The sequence below is a fragment of the Urocampus carinirostris genome, chromosome 3 (assembly GCF_059441175.1).
Source record: "Urocampus carinirostris isolate Australia breed hairy pipefish chromosome 3, RoL_Ucar_1.0, whole genome shotgun sequence".
NCBI classification, from domain to species: Eukaryota; Metazoa; Chordata; class Actinopteri; order Syngnathiformes; family Syngnathidae; genus Urocampus; species Urocampus carinirostris.
Genome location: NC_142351.1, coordinates 4,549,028 through 4,571,707, shown reverse-complemented (window position 1 = coordinate 4,571,707; position 22,680 = coordinate 4,549,028). Strand labels below are relative to the sequence as shown.

Below are 22,680 nucleotides of genomic sequence, written 5' to 3'. Positions count from 1 at the left end.
TAAACAATAGTTCCGTGGGTGAATTATGCACAACCCACTACAGGCTAAACTAAACCTTACACCATACCAGCAGGTGGCGCAGTTGGATTGGTCATTGCAGGACACTTATACACAAACTACAAACATATTTCAGCCGGAATTTCAACAAAACTAAAGTTATTTTACATCCGTTACACAGTGTTAACTATTAACTCCTATAATGGTTTATAAATTGTTGTTGTTTTTTTTCCCGAAGCTTTTTTTAGTTTTAAAATATTTTAAAGTTAATTGTTAGTTATAAAAGCAAATGTTGATGTTGATAACAACAAGTTACCCGCGTGGAAATCAGTTTGAAAATGAGCAGCTTTTGATTTCTTTTCAATGTACGTCCATTGCGCTGAGTTGCCCCGACCAAGATGGCGGACACGTAGGCACGCTAGTTTCCGGGCTGCTACAGCACGCTGACCTATCCAATCCTCTGTTTGTATCTGTGTCCCACAATTCATTGCGGCGGTGTTTGGAAGGAGAAGGTGCCATGGCTGCCGCACCACCACCGAACAAGAGAATGTCGAGAAAAGTACCAAACGTCCTGTAGTCGACTTAAAACGACGTACGCTCGACAGAAGTACTACTTTGCGGTCCTTTTCGCCCTTTCCTGGGGCGGCAGTAGCTCAGGAGGTAGAGCGATCGTTTTAGGATTAAGGGATCCCAGTTCGAATCCCGGCTTGTCCGTGTTACATGCCGAAGTGTCCTTGGGTAAGACACTGAATCCCCAATACCCCCAATAAGCAGGTTAGCGCCTTACATGGCTGCACAGATCACGGCCGCTATTGGGAAATGTGAAGCACAATGTAAAGTGCTTTGGGAAGTCATTGACTTGAAAAGCGCTATATAAATGCAGGTCATTTCATTTCATTTTGAAGGTTTGTCCTTTTTACTTCCGAGTTGGAGCGACACCTCGTGGCATTTTTTTCCATTACACTCGGTCCAAATCAAGCGTTGAGCTTCAAACTTGGAGAAAATGTGCTCCAGTGAGGAAGGATCTCTTCAAGAGAAGCTTCGGGGAGCCAAAGAGGAGACGGAGCGAGAACGTCGACGACCGGACGCTGTTTCCAAGCAGCTCGGGGCAGGTTGGTCATTTTCCCTTCTGCTCCAGTGCCAGTGTTTCCCAAACTTCAAAATTAGTGATTCAAAAGAAAGAAAGAATAGTGGTTTTAAATTCAAATACAACGTTTTAAGCCTTTTACAGTAAATTACTCATTTTTCACCTCCAGCAAATACTAAAAGTGCAGGAAATCAAAAAAAGTTTATCAGAAACTCGTATGAAGTTGCATCAAAACTGAAATAGTTCCCTGATTTCTTTACAATGAAAAAATGATACCAACATGACTTAAAAGAAAAAGCGCATCGCAATTACAACTGAGCTTTGGAATCAAAAACAGCTCATCGCTTCCACTTTAGTGTGCTTTTTACGCTCTCAATCTTAAACTCACACAAACCAATGTTATGATGAGAGCTAATATAGCAGTCTCCACCTGAAATTTCCCCCCTCAAACAAGTTAACTCAAATTTTTACGCTATTTCTAAATCACACACATCACCAACGGCAACAGCACTGTCAAACAAAGTGTTTACGTTTTCGAGGACTCGGCCCTCGTTTGCCTTTTCCTTTTGTGTATTTGTCAATACTATATCGGTAATTGCTATGTAACCATGTGCAGGGTTCTTACGAGTGCTTGAAAGCCTAGAAAATGCTTGAAATTTAATTTTGTGTTTTTGAGGTCAGCAAAAAGCTTGAGTTTTGGGTGAAGGGCTTGAAATTGTTGCCATTGCCACGTGTCTTGGCAGTCTGACTCTATAAACCATGCAATAAATGAAGAAGCGACTCAAGAGGACAACTCTATTTAGTAAACTGGCTTGGTTTACATTTTCCGCCTGGTCATCCTGGAACGGGGATTACCCCATGTGCGGTCCCTTCCCAAGGTTTCTTTCCGCGTGCTGACCTTTTTTTGAGTTTTTCCTTGCCCTCGTGTAGCTTTCAGATCAGGTTGATGTTGCACTGGTGTTCTGCGCGTCCCTTTTGTGAGTTTCTGTGATTAAAGGCGTCACAAATTAATACGATTTGACTTGTGTGTTGCAGACATCGGTGAAGAATATCTTCCTACTGCGTGTCGAGAACCAGAGTTGCCAAGGACTGTTTACAAGATACTCCAAATTGTGTTGAACAGAGCAGGTTGGTCGTTTTACTTTCTGCAACGTCCTTATTTTGGAGGGAACGTTGTTGGGCGCCACCCCCAAAACTTCGCAGAGAGGAGATATGGTTAAAAGGGAACGCTCCTTATTGTATTGTTCAAAACAACTCGTGATGGTTGCCCGGCCCCGGCTCATGACTTCCCCCAGATGTCTACACACAATAAGCTATTGCCGGCTCCAAGACTGTTTGCTTCAACTTCATTTCAGGTTCAACTTTCCTTATCCTTAGTTATTATCTACTTTCCACAACACTTGACATCTCGAATTTGTCCGTCGACGTCCACCATACTTTCCTTTTTAAAAAAGGTCCGGGCTTCTGTCTCGCTCATTCTTTCAAAATACGTACCTTATTTCTTAATCGGTCACCTGCGCAAGGGCTATTCGGAATACGACATATTTGCCTAACGGTGAATATTTTTCATACTCGCAAATCTTTTTTACATCAGCGATCACCATCTATTTTCTTTCCCCTTGACCGAATAGTCGAGAAATTGACGCGTAGCGACGGGCAAACTGAAGCGGACAACATACTGGACACTCTGAAAAAGTCCCATTCTCCTTGCCTTTTTATTGTGTTCGGAACGCCCTAGTTTACATAAGGTCTCTTCTGCTAAAGGGAGGGGGAGTGACAAAATAAACAGTTGAGACCTGTTTATACGATAACATGTTATCATATTCTATAGTAAACGAAACTAGGCGAGCCTGCGGTCAGAGAGGAGCTGATTGTCCCTTATCTGGCCGCAGCTAGGTGTCGGCTGTTTAGTGAACATATTGTTTCCTCCTTCTTCAAACACAAACAAGAATGGCACACAGTTGACAAAATAAGCAACAGTAGAATAACATATTTACAGTTTAAATCCATCAGTGGTCATCATGGTGGTGCAACGTTAAGTTTCAAAACCAGGCACCGGTTCAGTATTTTGACATTGTTTATTTTCACACCCTAAGGGCGCAGTCTCCCAAGTTGGTTTTAGATGATGGCAATCAAACGAGAGACGCCTGAAAGTCACAGAGTATGATTTTTTTTTGGGAGAACCATGAACAATCTCACGAAAACGTCTGATTTCACCCCAAAAAGGTTCGAGTGATGACCTGCCTGAGGCTCGGACCTGTGACCTCCCGTTCTGGGCAGCGGGTGCCCAACCTTGAGGCCACCGAGCTTCTTTCAAAAGGTGCACCGCCCTATTGGGCGCGCTCTACAATTTGAAGAAAATCTGAGACTTTTATGGGCGTGAAAATTCGGTATTATGGGTTTATACCGAGTGATAGCGGTAAGTAGGGCTGCACGATGAACCGAAATCGAATCCATATCACGATGTGACGTACTGCGGTGAAAACAAATGAAAACAAATGCAGCAGTGCAGGTTTTCAGCCTGTTAGGTTCAAACATTTTGTGGAACGATTTACAAGTGAGCTAATGGGTTTTTAGGTCTTTGACTGAACTTTTCAGGAATAAAGTGTCTTGAGTTTCTTGATTATTTCTTAACTTGAATGCTTGATCGTTAGATGGCACTTCTTCATTAAGGTGTACAGTATATGTAATATGAAACTTGTAGTAGCATACAATGCAGAGGGGATTGTTTTTTTTTATTTTTCTGACGCTTTGAAGCGTTAACAGTACGTACTTATGTCTTGTCACATTGAGACGTATAGGCCGGCGCCTACACACTACCATACAGAATAATACTGTGGGTTAAGGAAATAAATGCCCGATCCCATTCCTCTCACTTGGCCCTGACAACTCTCCAGTGAGGTCCCTCCACAGGGAAGTCCCCTGAATGAGAGAAGTGCAAGTGAACAACGTCGCCTAAGAAATGGGACGGCACTTGCAAGGTTCCACCCCAGTAGATAGCGGTAATACTGATTGGCTGTAGACCCCAGTTAGGTATTGGCACAAGTCACACGTAAACGACTCGAGTCTCAACCAGTGTTCCCTCTAAGCTGCGCGCGTGCGCAATCGCGCACTGCCTGCACAATCGCGCACTGCCTGCACATTCTGAGCGCACAGGAAAATCTAGCCACCGCACAAAAACTAGGGCTCAAAATTGCTAATTAAGAAGCGACGTAAGTCAAAGTTACAGTGCATCAAGGTAAAAATTCATGGGTTCCCCTGACGTTGTGTCCTAAATGCGGTATTTTGAAGTCGAGTCAAAGTAGAACGAAGTTGAGTAAAGTTAGTAGAGTTTGTCGAGAACCGGCTTCTTCGGGTCGGCTCACTAAAAGGAACCGGCTCTTTTGGGTCCTAAACGGCTCCTCAGGTTGTTTTTGCTTCTTTCATCCCAACATGACCAAATATTATGTAAAATTATGCTCAAAATGACTTAAAGGAAAGGGGAATAGAACAAAAAAGAAAAAAATACCAAAATGAAAAAGTAGTGAAAAGCTGGGAAAAAAAGAAACAAAAGGAAGAGAAAAAAAAGAAGGAAAAAATTTGAAAAAAAGCCAGAAAGGAAAGAAATGTAGGAAAAAAGTAAATAGAAAACAAAAAGAAACTAGACAATTCCCGCGGCAATTGTAAGAGTTGTGATTGATCTGGAAGATGATCCCGGCATGTATATATAACCCCAGTTGCTAGCATTATGAGTTAGCATAAAGTTTTTAACTCAGAGAGATGTTTCTGTCATTTTTTACTTGGCGTAGCCAGCCCAACTTGTCGCCAACAGTTTTTACAGCTAGCATAAGTGAGCATAGCATCAACCTCTCATCGCTAATACTTGGGCTGGCTATGCCAGCCCAACACTTTGCTAGCGGCGCACATAGCTGTTAGCATCCTCTCGCTAGCATAAACTCTTTGGAATTCACCATTTACCTATGGTTAAAGGTAATGTGGGTCGAGCCCCCTCAAGCCACCCTGGACAGTCCTTGCTTACTATGACTACCCTCTGGAAAAGCCCTCATTACCACGACTACCAATAGTGAATGAATGGGTCCATGTATCGTATCGCTTATCCATATCGTCGCAGGGAAGTCCTGATCGGGCCGGAATTTTTCATATATGAATCGTTGGGCTACTCCAAAAGCTCTGGGAGGAGAGGCCTGTCAAAATTTGGCGGAAGAAGATAGATATAATAAGATCTCGGGGGATAGTATTAGTTGTGCCTTGCTGCAGCAATCACAACAAAAAGTAACAGCTCGGAAAAAATAATACGAATAATGGCGAGCCGAGTTTGTGGGTCTAGCGGGGCGGTAGGTTGAGGGAGGGCCGAGCCTAAATTAGCCTGCTCGTCTGCAAGGTCGTTACCCGGGAGGTTGCAGTGACCCGGGACCCAAATAAGCCGGATGCTCATGGATGGGGAGAAGGGCGCAATTGAGGAGTTAAGGGACAGGAGGGAGGGGTCTGTTATATTAGGGTTGGAGAGAGCTTGGAGGAGGGACTTGGAATCCGTGATGATGGAGGCTGAGGACCAGTCGTTATCGTGGTCTAGCCAGGCGATTGCAGCGATCATGGCAGACTTTTCGGCCTGAAAAGAACTGCTAAAGGCCCCGGTTGGCGCATGCCAGGAGTGGATTAGTGGCCCGTTGTTGTGGATGGTGTGGTCGCTGTGATGGCGACCAGCTCTTCCATGGGACGTTCTACATTGGCCTTGAGGTTGGATGGAAAAAACAAGAATAATTACTGTGTATAGGGTGCTGGTGGGTTCAGTTCCTGCTCCTCTCAACCTACCATTGGTGGTTCTGTGGGTTCAGATGGGGTGAATGACACCACCAATACTGGTGGGTCAACAGATGGCCTACCACCGAGAACCGCATGCATTGCCTCATGATAATGCCTGTTTGATGCCGTCTGTTCTCCATTACAAGTGCCCGATCCAATTTGGGGCATTTTTAGGTTCCACAATCACAACACTCACAGTAATATAACACTGCAATGTATTGTGTATGTATTTGAAACGGGATATACATAACAACGGCTCACGGGTTAGGATGATGTAGATGAAACTGAATTTTGCATTACCTTGTACAGTGGAACCTGGGTTTTCGAACGCCTCTCAGTTCGAACAAATCGGTTCTCGACCAAAAATTTCGAGAAATTCTTGCTTCGCTTTTCGTTCAAAAAAATCGGAGTTCGAACGCCGGTACGCTAGGGGCGACGCTGAGCGGCGTACAAGTGTAGATTGCCCCCACCCCTTGTGAAGAACTGTTGTCACGGCAACGCGCACTCCTTTTCTGTTTTCGTTTTTCAAAAGCGGTGTAGGGAGTGTTTTAACCCCTAATTATGCCTCAGAAGAAGGTTGGTGGAAGCAGCAAAGTTGCTACAGGTGAAAAAAGAGGAGTAGTGCGTACAACTATTGCATTTAAGAAAGAAATAATAGCAAAATATGAAGAAGGTGTGCGAGTTTCCCTTATTTCAGGAATACAGCATGGCTTCTGCCGACCGGTAAGAAATCCTATTCATAATTCTTTTCTTTATCCTTTAACCGCTCACCACTTGTTGTGGAAACCCGGGTGCTAAATGACGTGTAAACGACCTGATTTTTTTATTTTTACATGTTCATGTTAGCGTAATCTTTCGTACGAAAGGTTACGCTAACGCAAACGTACGATTAGCCTGGGTTAGCTTTACGTTAAATATTCAAGATAAACATTCGAGGTGTCGGAATGGATTAAAACAATTTTACATGACTTTTAATGGGAAAAAACGGCTTCGGTGATCGTACAAATCGGTTAGATTTGTGCACTGTGTAAAGTAGCAATTTTGCAATGTTCATGTTTTAAAGCAAAAATACGATCTTCTATTGCAATTACAGTGGAACCTCGGTTCTCGACCATAATCCGTTCCAGAACCCTGTTCGAAAACCGATTTGTTCGATCACGGAGATCATTTTTCCCATTAAAAATAATGTAAATCGTTTTAATCAGTTCCAACACCCTGAATGTTTACCATGAACGTTTAACGTAAACATAAAGCTAACCCAGGCTAATCGCACGTTCGCGTTATCGTGATCATCCGTACGAAAGATTACGCTAACATGAACGTGTTAAAATAAAGAAATCAGGTCGTTTACAAGTCATTTAGCACCCGGGTCTCCACAACAAGTGGTGAGCGGTTCATTGGAAAGGGGGCTCAGTTCCAACACCCTGAAAGTTGGGCTCCGTTGCAACACCCACATAAAGCTAACCCAGGCTAATCCTACATTCGCGTTATCGTAATCTTATGAATAGGATTTCTTACCTTTGTGGTGGTCAGCAGAAGGCGCTCGCACACCTCCTTCATATTTGGCAATTAATTCTTTCTCAAATGCAATAGTTGTACTCACTACTTTTCTTTTTTCACCTGTAGCAACTTTGCTGCTTGCACTGACTTTCTTCGGAGGCATAATTAGGGGCTAAAACACCCGTACGCCGCTCAGCATCGCACCCTAGCGTACGCACTCACGCCTTACCGGCGTTCGAACTCTGATTTTTTGACCGAACGGCGAAGCAAGAATTTCTCGAAATTTTTGGTCGGACACCGATTTGTTCGAACTGAGAGGCGTTCGAAAACCCAGGTTCCACTGTATGTCTAACTAAGATATCTCAATGTATTTTGTTTCAAATACATGTGTAGTTGTGAAAAAGGACTTACATTTGTGCGGTTTCTTTCCAGCCATGTTTGTTGATATTGAGAATTCGCTAAGTCTTCTGGGAAGTTACTTTGTTCCAAGTCAGCTCCTGACCTCCCTCCATCTGAAAGGGTTCTTTTGTGGGTTGAAGGGGACTTCTCCCTCGGTCTTGAGAGTATTGGAACACATTACACTTGCACGTGTATGTGCAAAACCAAGTGACTAGGGCAAATAACGAGGGAAAGTGACAAGAATGGGACGCAGCAAACGATCCGAACAAAGCCACTCTTGGCATCTAGTGGTGATTTATCATACTGATTTAATTCCCAGAGTCCTCATACTTACTGATCAGCAGCACCTAAGCCTTTACATTTTTTTTTACGTTTTGGCACTCGGGGACAATGCATTTGAAAACGTCATGTTACGGCACTGAACGAGTGAAGGGCAATACAAATAAATGTGATTTGTGTCTTGCAGACGTCAGCCAAAAATATCTTCCTACTGCGGGGCAGGAACCAGAGTTGCCTGCCGTTAAAATTGAGGAGGATCTGAAGCCTTATCACGTTAGGAAAGAGACAGAGGATGCGGAGCCTGTTGACGAGGAGGACGATTTTCCAGACTTGCTAGTGACCGGGGTCCGTTCAACCATCGAAGATGAAGGTCAACCTGAAGATAACGGTTGGCAGGAGCTTCAAAGCATAAGCTCCCGTCAACACGACACGTCCCACTCTGCAAACGCTGAAGGGGGTAACACATGTTCCCAGAGTGGGAAAACGTTTCGACGCAAGTCTTCATTGAAATTGCATATGAAATTGCATGCTCGTGAGAAACTTGTAAAAACACAAGCACTAACCCACACTGGCGAGAAGCGTTTTCCTTGTTCAGTTTGCGGTAAAAAATTCACCCAAAGTGGACAGTTGAAATTACACCACCGAACTCACACTGGCGAGAAGCCTTTTGCCTGCTCAGTTTGTGATAAAAGATTCACCCAGAGTTCAGCCTTAAAAAGACATATGACAACCCACACTGGCGAGAAGCCTTTTTCTTGCTCAGTTTGTGGTCAAACATTCACACAGAGTGAGAGCGTAAAAATGCACACCAGAACCCACACTGGCGAGAAGCCTTTTGCTTGCTCAGTTTGCGGTAAAAAATTCACCCAAAATGGACACTTGAAATTACACCAACTAACTCACACTGGCGCAAAGCCTTTTGCCTGCTCAGTTTGCAATAAAAGATTCACCCAGAGTTCAGGCTTAAAAAGACATATGACAACCCACACTGACGAGAAGCCTTTTTCTTGCTCAGTTTGTGGTCAAACATTCACACAGAGTGAGAGCGTAAAAATACACACCAGAACCCACACTGGCGAGAAGCCTTTTGCTTGCTCAGTTTGCGGTAAAAAATTCACCCAAAATGTACAATTGAAATTACACCAACTAACTCACACTGGCGCAAAGCCTTTTGCCTGCTCAGTTTGCAATAAAAGATTCACCCAGAGTTCAAGCTTAAAAAGACATATGACAACCCACACTGACGAAAAGCCTTTTTCTTGCTCAGTTTGTGGTCAAACATTCAAACTGAGTGAGGGCTTAAAAATGCACACCAAAACCCACACTGGGGAGAAGCCTTTCGCCTGCTCAGTCTGCGATAAAAAAATCACCCGAAATGGACAGTTGAAATTACACCAACTAACCCACACTGGGGAGAAGCCTTTTTTTGCTCAGTTTGTAATAAAAAATTCGCCCGAAATGGACACTTGAAATCACACCAATTTACCCACACTGGCGAGAAGCCTTTTTCTTGCTCAGTTTGCGGTCAAAGATTCACCGATAGTAGAAATCTAACGAAGCACATTAGATCCCACACTGGTGAGAAACCTTTCGCCTGCTCGATTTGTGGAAAACGATACACCCGGATTGAGGACTTAAAAACACACACACTAACCCACACTGGCGAGAAGCCTTTTGCCTGCTCAATTTGCGGTAAAAAATTCACCAAAAATAGACAATTGAAATTACACCAATTAACCCACACTGGCGAGAAGCTTTTTGCCTGCTCAGTTTGTGGTAAAACATTCATGCGGAGTGGGGACTTAAAATTGCACAACAGAACCCACACTGGGGAGAAGCCTTTTTCTTGTTCAATTTGTGGTAAAAGATTCACCCAGAGTGGAGACTTAAAAAAACACATTAGAACCCACACTGGTGAGAAACCTTAGACCTGTTGACTTTTTGGTGAAAATTCTATATCCATATCAGCACTAGAAATTACACGTGAGAAGCCTTTTTCTTGCTCAGTTTGCGGTCAAAGATTCACTAAAAGTGGAAATTTGAATAAACACATTAAAACCAACACTGGTGAGAAACCTTTGACCTGTTGACCTTGTGGTAAAAAAAGATTCATCCATATCGGGCACTAGAAATTACACACGAGGACGCACACTGGCGCGAAGACATTTGCCTGCTCGGTTTGTGGTCAAACATTCACTGAAACAAAAAAACACTTAATTGACCAGGTATCATACAGGCCGTCTAAAGGTACATAACTTCCACAAAACCATTTCCCCTCACCTTTTTCCAAATTCTGACTCTGCCAACACATTAAAAAAAACCACATTCATTCACAGGAAGTGAGCAGACTCTCCAGCTGTATAATAAAGACGTGAAACCCCAAAGTCTTCATATGGATTCAAAAGATTTATGATTTGTATATGTGTCATGTTTCTTGTTAGATGATCTATTTCATGGTGGGTCAGCATAAAATTTTTCCTGTTATCAACAATTATAATTATGAAACAATAGGGTCGCTGACTTAGGTCCCTAGGGTTGGGGCCTGTCCTCACCAGAGCCACAAAGCTTGGAGAGCCTCTGGTTCTCTCCGTCCCTGTCGTCCGGATGAGAACAATCCCCGTGAAGTCCACCGCCAAAAGAGATAGGAACCTTTATTTCTTCATCTTCCTGGTTGGCCATGTGCTGCTTCTCCCATACCCCTCCCCTGAGGGACTTTTTGTTCTCAATAGTACACAAAAAGGGTGAGTGCAACAACCTCTTTGGTGTTTTGGGCAAATATCCCATGTTGGCATGCTATGAAAACAATCCCTGATCATTTAAACGAGTCTATTATCTTAAAACCGGGTTCATTGATCAGTACTGTTAACCTGTTGCATCATTTCTTCCACCTTCCCCCTTGCTAACACTGAGTGCTTGTGTCAACAATGTGCTTTAATCTTCCATTTGTTTCAATATTCTTCGTCATGTGAATAAAACATAGTTTAATAAAATCAAACTGCGTGCATTATTTGTGGGTCGATGTTATTTTTCGTCTGGAATGATCAATCATTAACCATATCAATGAACTACAAAATCAATCATTTAAAGCTGAAAATGATCAATGCTATTTTGAATTATTTTGTGTTGGAAATAGAGCGCCGCCTGCTGACCGAATTGGTAACCACCAAATTAGATTCTGAACCAAATAAATATAATTTAAAGTCATTTGGAAATGAGTTGTTATTTTGGTCATAAGAGTCAGAAATTATGTTATGAGTGACGACTCTTGCCTTTTTTTGCCAGAACCGAACCTTAACTATGTGTTAAGTCAAGAGAAAAGGGACTAGGATTTTCCTGGACCAAAATGAAGTTGAGACTCAAAATCACCATGACCACATTATAAGACATCATTAAACTGAAATATTATTATCACACCGTGCTGAAACACCTGGACCACCGGGGGAGCTACGTCAGAATGCTCTTTCTGGACTTCAGCTCAGCCTTCAACACCATTATCCCGGAGATCCTGGTGGAGAAACTTGCACACCTAGGACTCTCTCCCTCCACCTGCCACTGGATAATGGACATCCTCTCCAACCGCCCACAGTCGGTGAAACTCGGTACCCACGTCTCTCCCACCCTAACACTGAACACTGGCTCCCCCCAAGGTTGTGCACTGAGCCCCCTGCTTTTCACCCTCTACAGCTCCGACTGCTCACCGACCCACCCCACAAACAATATGATTAAGTTCGCTGACGATACCACCTTGATCGGCCTCATCTCTGAAGGGGACGAGGCGGCATACAGGGATGAGGTGGAGTCACTTTCAACGTGGTGTTCGGAAAACCACCTCAACACCACAAAAACAAAAGAACTGATTCTGGATTTCAGAAGGAATGGCAGGAATCCAGCACCACTCATCATAAAAGGAGACAGTGTAGGGAGAGTCCACTCTTTCAAATTTCTGGGTGTGGACATCTCCGACGACCTCTCCTGGTCTGCAAACACCAGAGCGGTGGTAGGGAAGGTTCAGCAGCGACTACATTTCCTGAGATTGCTCAGGAAAAATTATCTAAAACAGCAGCTGCAGGTGTCCTTTTACAAAGCCACTGTGAAGAGCATTCTAACATACTGCATCACGGTGTGGTATGCTGGGTGCACAGCAGCAGACAGAAAAAAGCTCCGGAGGATCATCAAAACAGCCCAGAAAATCGTTGGTTGCTCTCTGCCCAGTCTGGAGGACATTGCCTGCTCTCGCTACCTCAGCAGAGCAGAAAACATCATCAAGGACTTTTCTCACCCCGGCCACCACCTCTTCGACCTGCTGCCTTCCGGCAAGCGCTACAGGTCACACAAAGCAAAACAGACTCAGAGACAGTTTCTTCCCCACAGCCATCACCACCCTAAACAGACACCACACAAAAAACTGAAAACTCTTGCAAAAAACTACCTCACACGGATGTAAAATGGTACTCACGTACATGCTGACTGCACTATGTTTGTTCACTGCTCAAAACAGACACCGCACAAAAAAAACGGAAAACTCATGCCAACACTACCTCATACGAATATAATGGTACTCATGTCTTGTTCTTGCACATGTCGACTGCACTACGTTTACTGCTCACCTTGCACAATGTCTGACCATTTCTTTTTTTCTGCACTATGATGTCTATGTTTGCACCAATGCATATGCTGACTATTTTTTTGCACCAAATGCAATATTGCACAACCCTTACGATACCAACGTTATCACGACAACCCTGTATGTAACATCCCACATGCCGACATTTCTTGTGTAAATACCATGTACCGGTAAATTATAACTATAGCCTTATCCCCCTTGTTTTATAACCTTATCTTCTCTGTTCCTTTATCTTCTTGGCTCATACCTCACTGTGAATGTGTAAAACTGGAGTGTCATGCCCAATTTCGTTGTCACAATATGTTAACCCATTTTGTAACAATGACAATAAATGTATATTCTATTCTATTCTATTCTCAGCCCGCATTAGTCTATCCCGGTCAGTTTTGCTAAAAACGACAACGCCTCCTTTACCTCCGAAGAACTCTAGCCAATCATGACCGGGTCAAATGATAATTGATGCATTGGTTGGCTAATAAAATTCGAAATAAGTCGATATGTGTCTATTGTATTCAAATTAAACCCTGAAATAAGTGTTCGTAACGCCACCAGTGATATATGTTACGCACCATTTTTATGCAAACGTTTTCAGAATTGGGATGGACGCGGACCGATAATTTAAGCGTCTACAACTCTCGCAATGTCCAAGAAAAAAATGGCCGAAATAAAATAAAGATTTGCAGAGGTTTTCGAACTGTAAACTGGTCTTCTCCAAATAGACACTTTTGAAAACATCTAAACATACCCATAGAAAAATGTGTAAAATGCACTATTTAGTTTCTGAGTTTGGGGTCCAATTTGACACGGTACCAGGTAAGGTTTCGAGCTATCGTTCACCTGTTAAGATACCCATTTTGCACTCATTTGCAGGCATTTGATTGCAAATACAAATTCAGGCGAGGAAAAAGAACCTATTTCTGTGTGTATATAATCTCATCTCATTAGCTGCACCGCTTATCCTCAGTAGGGTCGCGGGGGTGCTGGAGCTCAGCAATCATCAGGCAGTGGGCAGCGGACACCCTGAAGTGGTTGCCAGCCAATCGCAGGGCATATATATATATATATATATATATATATATATATATATATATATATATATATATATATCAATCATTATGATCTCATTAGCTGCAACCGCTTATCCTCAGTAGGGTCGCGGGGATGCTGGAGCCCATCCCAGCAATCATCGGGTAGGGGACACCCTGAACTGGTTGCCAGCCAATCGCAGGGCACACGGGGACAGACAACTGACTCGCTCATTGGCACCTAGGGACAATTTGGACCGGACAATTCACCTGAAATGCATGTTTCTGGAATGTGGGAGGAAACCGGAGTGCCCGGAGGAAACCCACGCAAGCACAGGGAGAACATACAAACTCTGCACAGGAAGTCCGGTAGCTGGACACAGGAGGTTCCCAAGACCTTAGAACTGTGCCGCACACGCGCTAACCACTACCACCGTGCTGCCCCCTGTTTTTTCTATCTATTTTATTTTATTATTAAGAATATGCACAGAATGGTATAACAAAACACATGTATAATATAACATGTTAAACTACATAAATAAACACGTTTGAAAAAAAAATATGGTGTAAGATCATCTTGTATTTTGTAAGGGAAAATACGCCCGTTTGTAAGGGCCGTGGAGGTTGACAGGTATGCTTACCCCATATCAGCAGGTGGCGCTGTTGGACTAGTCATTGCAGGACACTTATACAAAAATTATACAAACATATTCTAGCAGGAATATCAACTAAACTATTATTGCACCCGTTACACAGTGTTTAATTTTAACCTCTATAATGTTTTTTAAATTGTTTTTTTTTTCAGAAGCATTTTTGGGTTTTTAAATATTTTTAAGTTCATCTTCCGTAATAATAAGTGTTGGTGTTGATAACAACAAGTTACCCACATGAAAATCAGTTTCAAAACGAGCAGCTTTTGATTTCTTTTCAATGTACATCCATTGCGCGAAGTTGCCCCGACCAAAATGGCCGCCACGTGGGCACGCTAGTTAGCAGGCTACTACAGCACGCCGACCTATCTGCTCCCCTGTTTGTATCTGTGTCCCACAATTCATTGCGGTGATGTTTCGAATGAGAAGGTGACATGGCTGCCGCACCACCGCCGAACAATAGAATGTCGAGAAAACTACCAAAAGTCCTGTAGTCGACTTAAAACTACGTGAGCTCGACAGAAGCATCACTTTGTGGTCCTTTTGGAAGGTTTGTCCTTTTTACTCCCGAGTTGGAGCGACACCTTGAGGCGTTTTTTTCGTTGAGCTTCAAACTTGTAGAAAATGTGCTCCAGTGGGGAAGGATCTCTTCAAGAGAAGCTTCGGGGAGCCGAAGAGGAGACAGCGCGAGAACGTCGACGACCAGACGCGGTTTCCAAGCAGCTCGGGGCAGGTTGGTCATTTTCCCTTCTGCTACATACTTGACATCAGGGGCGTTACCAGTTGGGGGTGGCCGGTCCTCTCACCCACGGACACGCTCTGCCCACCCAAAGAAAAGTGGATGTAGTAATGAGGGTAGACCAGGGCAGCGCATACGTCATCTCGTATATAATTGTGTATTTCATTGGACACTAGCTTGGACTCTTCTGCTCCCTCAGCACACAGGGTGCGTATCAGTCCCCACGGAGGGAGCAGCCCCTCCCAGCATATTGCTTTGTAGTAGTGACAGGAATCCTGTCTTTTGATAGAGAACCGACTTTTCCAGCTTGACTGACGGCTCTTTTCGTCTCAGAAGCGGCTTTTTAGATTGCTTTTGTTGCTTTAATGCATACACAATTAATTATAATCTATCAGTTTGCACAAAATGACTTAAAAGGGGAAACAATTCAGCAAAAAAAAACAAAAAATAGACAAAATGGAAAAAGAGACACCATCCCCTGTTCTAAAACCTACATGAGGGCAAATAATACACAAATATTGTCAACATAAAATATATATTATTCATATGCTACAGAATAGAAGTGTGTTTAAGGCCTATATTGAAACAGTTCCACTGAGGTTGCAGATCGAATCTCAGGGGACAGAGCATTCATCAGCACCGGGGCCCGAAGGGAGAATGCTCCCCAACCTGCGGACCTCTTCCTGGCACTTGGGATAAGTTGAGGGTTATGAACTAGGGTTTGACCCCCATATTAGGGTTCTCAACTGAATGTAGCTTTCCAAAAAATAGAACGAGGTTAGGGCTGGAGTTACATCTAGCGTAAGGTGTAAGGCTAAGGTTACAGTTTGAAACGGGGTTAGGTCTAAAGTTAGGGGTGAAGGGTTATTTGCTAGGGTTTTGTCTGCAAGTTAGAATATTCAACGATTTTAGGGTTCCGAAATAAGGTTAGGGTCCGACACTAAGGTTTAGGCTCCCGTTCTTTTGATCGGCGCATAATTTCCTCCTTTAATGGTGCTGGAGGAATTGGAAAATTGGCTTTAAAAGTCCTCAAAAAGTGCTTGAATTTGGCCATGGAAAAGCTGCCTGAACCCTGCAGTTTGATCCGGAGAAGTCCCAGGCTCTTCGCACTGATTCTTTAAAACATATAGGAGAGACCCAGTGTTCTTGTTTGCCCGTGTCCCTGCGTCCTAGACGCATCATTTTTGCTGGGGACGCAAATCAACGTGCGTCCCCAGGACGCAACCTTTTTGCCACAAAATTGTCATCATTACCTGATTAAATTTTTTTTAAACAAAGATTTACCACACTCCAAACTTTTCGTCAGGTAGATCCGGCAGATGTTGTTTTGGTCTCGCGGTTCGAGTTTTCGTCTGCACGCCGATCCCGAGTTGTGTAGTGAAAAGTCCGTCTCTTTTTAGAGAACCGGCTTTTTCGGCTCAACTCATTAAAGAGAGCCGGCTCTCAAACGGCTCACTTGCTTGGATGCATTATATTACGAATGATGACGTTGTATAAAGAAGTTAAGAAAAAAAGGAAGTATAAAAGGAGAAAATGAAAAAAAGACAGGTTTGTGGTTATCCTTTTAATCATCTCATTAGCTGCACCGCTTATCCTCAGTAGGGTCACGGTATATTACCAACAATAATTTGATGCAGAACATGAATTAATAATTTGATGATTAAAACTGAATGAATATATAGATTTTTATTATATATTTGTCACCGATTTACAATTTCAACCTCGATAACACTAAATTTTAGGGACCCATAGATCTCTGTTGGGACTCATAGATTTTGGTGCGTGCGAGTCCCCTGGACTCATCACTTTTTACAGGTAAAATGAACACTGGAGACCGTGAACACTTTTATCATGGGGACAGCAGCAGCACGGTGACCATTGTACACTCAAAGTTTCACCCATCGGAAGAGATTTTTTGGATGTCGTTGATAAAAGATGCTCTCCTTTCATTTTTGACCTCACACAAGAGGTTTGAAGACTCTGAGGGACAGCGTCTCAATTTTCTATCTTCATATATGAAAGCCACTCGCATTCACCAAAAAAATCCATTCCACTCGGCTCTTTCCAACCAGACACCGAACATTAAGCCCACTCTTCTAGTTTCTCTACTTCAAGACTTGCCACGAATCTCAAAGGTCCTCTTAAAGGTATTCCAAAGTCTCCTTTTCAAGATTCTCTCATCCCCAAGAACTTCCCCAAGTCTCCCTCTCAAGTTTTCCCTCCTTGTTCCAAGACCTGCCACTTCTAGCGTTCTCTTAAAAGTATTACCAGGTAACCTATTTACAAGATACTCGCCACCAAAAGATTCCCTCTCAAGTTTCCTTCTCAAGATCTCCTCCTCGACTACCCAAGTCCCACACCCCCTTCTCGCCTGTACAGTCTATTTTTGTTGCTGTTTGAATAAACATCTCTCAAGTCAGGTTACACCACATCCCTTGTGCCCTGCGTTTGCGACGGTCCGACACCAAGTGACGGGAAATGTTTAAATTTCGACTTAAGACACACTGACATTTAATAGCTTATGAGTAACCTCATTCTTTGGTTTCCTCATCCTTGAGGGAGAAGGACGAGCGTAGACGTTTGCAAGGTGCAGGCCTTCTGAGTTTCCGCTCCTTGTCCCAAAACTTGACAGTCTCCTTAAGGGTATTACCATGTAACCTATTTTCAAGATTCTAGCCACTCAAAGATCCCCTTTCAAGTTTCCCTCTTAATATATCCTCCTCTACTACCCAAGTCCCACACCCCCTTCTCTTCTGTACAGTCTTTTTGTTGTTGCTGTTTAAATAAAGTAAAACAATCATTTGTTTAAAATTGCCTCTCATTCATGTAGTGTTTTTTGTTAGTTTCAATTGTGTGTTTTTTGTCAACTTTGTCTTAAATTTGACATCCAAAGGCATTCAAAAATTCTTGAATTTAACTTGCCTTAAGCTGTAGGAGCCCTGTGGTGATCTGTGCGTCCCTTTGTGAGTTTCTGTGATTAAAGGGGTCACAAATAAATGGGATTTGACTTGTGTGTTGCAGACATCGGTGAAGAATATCTTCCTACTGTGTGGCAGGAACCGGAGTTGCCAGGAACTGTTAACAAGATACTCCGAGTTGTGTTGAATAGAGCAGGTTGGTCGTTTTACTTTCTACAACGTCCTCTACATCTCGTATTTGGCCGTTGACGTCCACCGTACTTTCCTTTCGAATAAGGTCCGGGCTTCCGTCTCGCTCATTCATTCAAAATACATACAGCGAAGAATATAAGTATTTGAACATCCTGCTATTTTTCTACATCTCCCACTTAGAAATCAAATACTTATTTTCTTCACTGTACCTTTTTTTCTGGGCTAACAGACAAGGTTGCTCACTGTCATTTCCGCATCATCCTTGACAGTTAAGTAATGGCAAAATGAAGCCCCATGAAGCAGTGAAGCCCTGCTGGGAAATGTTTCACACACACATAGGGCTTCAAGATGAATCATGTCCTCGATGACACCATCTCGTGGACGGAATAATTGATGCATGCAATAAATCATTCTCTGAAAGAGTGCTGTAACATGAATTATTCTGTGGCACTCGGTCTGTTTGTGCTCATGCCATACGTGAAAGTGCCAAATAAGAAGGTAAGTGCTTATTCCAGACATTATTTTCCAAAGTACAGCGTTACTTTGGCGCTTTTACTTCAAACGACACTCTTTGCTAGCGAATCATTCTCTGCACACGCGTTTTGCGGGGCTTCAAATGACTCCGCTCATGCCATACACACACACATTGCCTTGCACTACACGAACCACACATCTGAAATACTCGGCACACGCTTCAGGGATTCGAACTGACAGGCACATTACTACTTGACATCTAACGTTTGGCTGTCGAGTAGTATAAGACTTCTCCCTCGCGGATTCTTTTCAAAGATGTAGATTTTTACACGTAATAAATGATGAAAGTTATTGTAGTGACGATTGTGCTTTATTCGTGTGTGTGCGGATTTTACACGACCGTGTGTTTGATTCTAGACTTAAAGGTAGGGTGAGTTTTTCTTCAAAGTTAAATACTTTCTCTATTAAGGATGTGTGAGCAATGCTAAACCGAGTTCAAAGAGCCCTCATGCTGTTTTCCATTGCGCCTATCTGCTGGTATGTTACTTTTATAAGGCCTGTTCAGGGCGGAACAAACGCCCAAAAATATGAATAAAAAGAGTTCATTTGAGCGTGTCTTAGTTTTTCTTTGCCCTCGCTTAGGTTTCAGATCATGGGATGTTGTGGTGGTGGTCTTTGCAGCCCTCTGTGACTGTTTCTGATTAGTGCTGGACGTTTCTCTCAAATGGGAAGTGCTGATGCCAGCCGATGTTGGCCATATTGACTCCTTTGAAGGCCTACAGAAAATCTAGCTCTGTAGCTATACGGGCATAGGGCACACCAAATGGAAGCGTTAACAGTCATCTTTCATGAGACAACAGTTGATTTAGTTGTTTTGTTGACATTGCCAAGTTTTTTTGAAAATACTTCTTTCCCGGAAATTTTCTGAGAAAAATGGCTCCTTGCAAAATGATGCATTTCAAGCAGGAGTTTTGCCTCGGTGCTTTTTTTAATATCTATATTTTCAATACATAAAATATCTAAACAATACTTTCCATAAACACAAGGGCGCTTTGCTTGAAAAATAACATTTGATTGCAAAAACACTAAACTTATGCATGAACTATGCAAAAATTCTCAGCCCCTGATGTCTCGGTTGACGTGATCACATGATTCAGGTCGTCATGATCGCAGGGTCCTACGATACGTTATCCCAACAAAGGCCCATGGTCATTTTTTTTTTAAAAGAATAAAGATTTGAAGCATTAACAGTCTGTACTTATATCTTTGCTTTTCTCGTCACACTGCGCTTACTTGGCATATACGCCGGCGCTTACTCACCGCCCTACAGAGTAATACGGCGAATGCAGGAACAAATCGCGGCACTAAGTGTTGACAAAAATCTCATCAAAGACACTCCTACCATCTAGTGGTGATTTAATTCCCAGAAGTTTAATACAGCAGCGCCTAAGCCTTTGGAAATTTTTTTACCTTTAGGCACTCAGGGACAATGCTTCTGAAAACAAACTAATACGTCATGGCACTGTACTAGTTAAGGGCAATACAAATAAATGTGACTTGTGTCTTGCAGACGTCAGCCAAGAATATCTTCCTACTGCGCGGCAGGAACCAGAGTTGCCTGCCGTTAAAATAGAGGAGGAGGAGGATCTGAAGCCTTATCACGTTAAGCAAGAGACAGAGGATGGGGAGCCTGTTTGCGTTAAAGAGGAGGACGATTTTCCAGTCTTGCGAGTGACCAGAAACCATTCAACCTTCGAAGATCAAGGTCAACCTGAAGATAAAGCTTGGCAGGAACCTCTAAGCATCAGCTACCGTCAACACGTAGAAACGGAATATGACGACACGTCCCACCGTGCAAACGCTGAAAGCGACTCGCAGTCGGAAGGTGGTAACACATCTTCTCAGTGTGGGAAAACGTTCCGAAGCAAGTCTTATATGAAGTTGCATATGAAATTTCACGCTGGTGAGAAGCCTTTTGCCTGCTCACTTTGTGGTCAAAGATTCACTGAAAGTGGGAGCTTAAAAATGCACACCAGAATCCACACTGGCGAGAAGCCTTATGCCTGCTCAATTTGTGGAAAACAATTCTCCAAACGAGGAAACCTGAACGTACACACTAGAACCCACACTGGTGAGAAGCCTTTTTCTTGCTCAGTTTGTGATAAAAAATTCACCAGAAATGGACTACTTAAATTACACCAACTAAACCACACTGGAAATAAGTCTTTCTCCTGCTCAATATGTGGAAAACAATTCTGCCACCAAGGAAACTTGAATATACACATGAGAACCCACACTGGTGAGAAGCCTTTTTCTTGTTCAGTTTGCGGTCAAAGATACTCTACAAATGGGAGCTTGAAAATACACACTACAACCCACACTGGCGAGAAGCCTTTTGCCTGCTCAGTTTGTGGTAAAAAATTCTCCCGAAATGGAAACTTGAAATCACACCAACTGACCCACACTGGCGAGAAGCCTTTTGCCTGCTCAGTTTGTGGTAAAAAATTCTCCCGAAATGGAAACTTGAAATCACACCAAAAAACCCACACTGGCGAGAAGCCTTTTTCTTGCTCAGTCTGTGGTAAAAATTTCACCCTAAATGGACAGTTGAAATTACACCAACTAACTCACACTGGTGAGAAGCCTTTTGCCTGCTCAGTTTGTGGTCTAAGAACTACCTTGCGTTCGGCCTTAAAACAACACACACTAACCCACACTGGCGAGTAGCCTTTTTCTTGCTCAGTTTGTGGTCAAAGATTCACTGAAAGTGGAAGCCTAAAGAAACACATTAGAACCCACACTGGTGAGAAACCTTTGACCTGTTGACTCTGTGGTGAAAAATTCACCCATATCGGCACTAGAAATTATACACAAAAACCATACCTGCCAAGTACTACGGTTTTGCCGTAATGAGTACGGTTATCTTGAACCCACTACGGTGTTACGGTTGGATCACAAAAACTACGGGTTTCCTCTTAAAAATAAATTTTAAAAATAAAATCGTAAAAACATTCCACCCCAAGATGGAGACAAAATATCATTTCAAACAAAAGTCTATTGGCGCTGCCAGAATCGACTCCTTGCCCTGAAGAATTCTCGCACCGGCGTGATGATGGGTCCCTACCGTAGATGCAGTGCTGGAGCTAAGGCTAAGTGGCTAACGGCGTTATAAGTCTTCTGTACCGTCTGTAATCATGGTAAATGTGGACTCTCTACCAAATAAGACCGACGAACTGGCTGTGCTGGTGAAAAACAAAGCGCACAGGAAGTGCAGTTTGCTGTGTTTTACGGAAACGTGGCTCACGTCTAGCATCCCGGACGCTAACGTGGAGCTACCTGGAGCAACCGATGGCTACCGGAGCTAAGAGCTAAGAGGAGGTGGACTCGCTAACACGAGGTGGTGTATACCTGGGCACAAAGGTTAAAAAAAAAATTATATATATATATATATATATATATATATATATATATATATATATATGTTTTGTTTCTTATTGTATCAAATATTGAAAAGAAAAGAAAACTATAAGGGTTTTCTATGACTTTGTTATATTAAATACATTATTGAGCTTTAAAGAACTTTCTTTGGATTCACATGGATTCATATGGATTCATAAGGTTAATGATTTGCATATGTGTCATGTTTCTTGATAGATGATATTTCATCTTGTGTCGCGTAAAATTTTGCCTGTTATCAACAATTATAATTATTATAACAATAAGATCGCCGACCTAGGTCCCCAGGGTTGGGGCCTGTTCTCCCCAGAGCCACAAAGCTTGGAGAGCCTGTGGTTCTCTCTGTCCCTGTCGTCCGGATGAGAACAATCCCCACCGCCAAAAGAGATAGGAACCTTTATTTCTTCATCTTCCTGGTTGGCCATGTGATGTTTCTCACACACCCCTTCCCTGAGGGACGTTTTGTTCTCAAAAGTACACAAAAGGGGTTAGTGCAACAACCTCTGTTGGCACGCTATGAAAACAATGCTTGATCAT

General features: G+C 42.9%; 1 protein-coding gene and 1 pseudogene across 2 annotated transcripts; both read left to right on the top strand.

Moving 5' to 3' along the window:
- The first annotated feature begins 503 nt into the window (after nt 1-503).
- LOC148368392 (uncharacterized) lies at nt 504-10,990 on the top strand (annotated as a pseudogene). Its single transcript, XR_015849930.1, has 3 exons — nt 504-1,109; nt 2,120-2,212; nt 8,253-10,990. The product of XR_015849930.1 is annotated as an uncharacterized LOC148368392 (transcript).
- A 3,998-nt stretch (nt 10,991-14,988) lies between these two features.
- LOC148368391 (uncharacterized) lies at nt 14,989-22,129 on the top strand. The gene is made up of 2 exons (XM_088329693.1): nt 14,989-15,097; nt 20,258-22,129. Exons 1-2 carry the CDS (start codon nt 14,989-14,991, stop codon nt 21,412-21,414), a joined length of 1,266 nt encoding a protein of 421 aa, XP_088185819.1. The 3' UTR covers nt 21,415-22,129.
- The last annotated feature ends 551 nt before the right edge of the window (nt 22,130-22,680 follow it).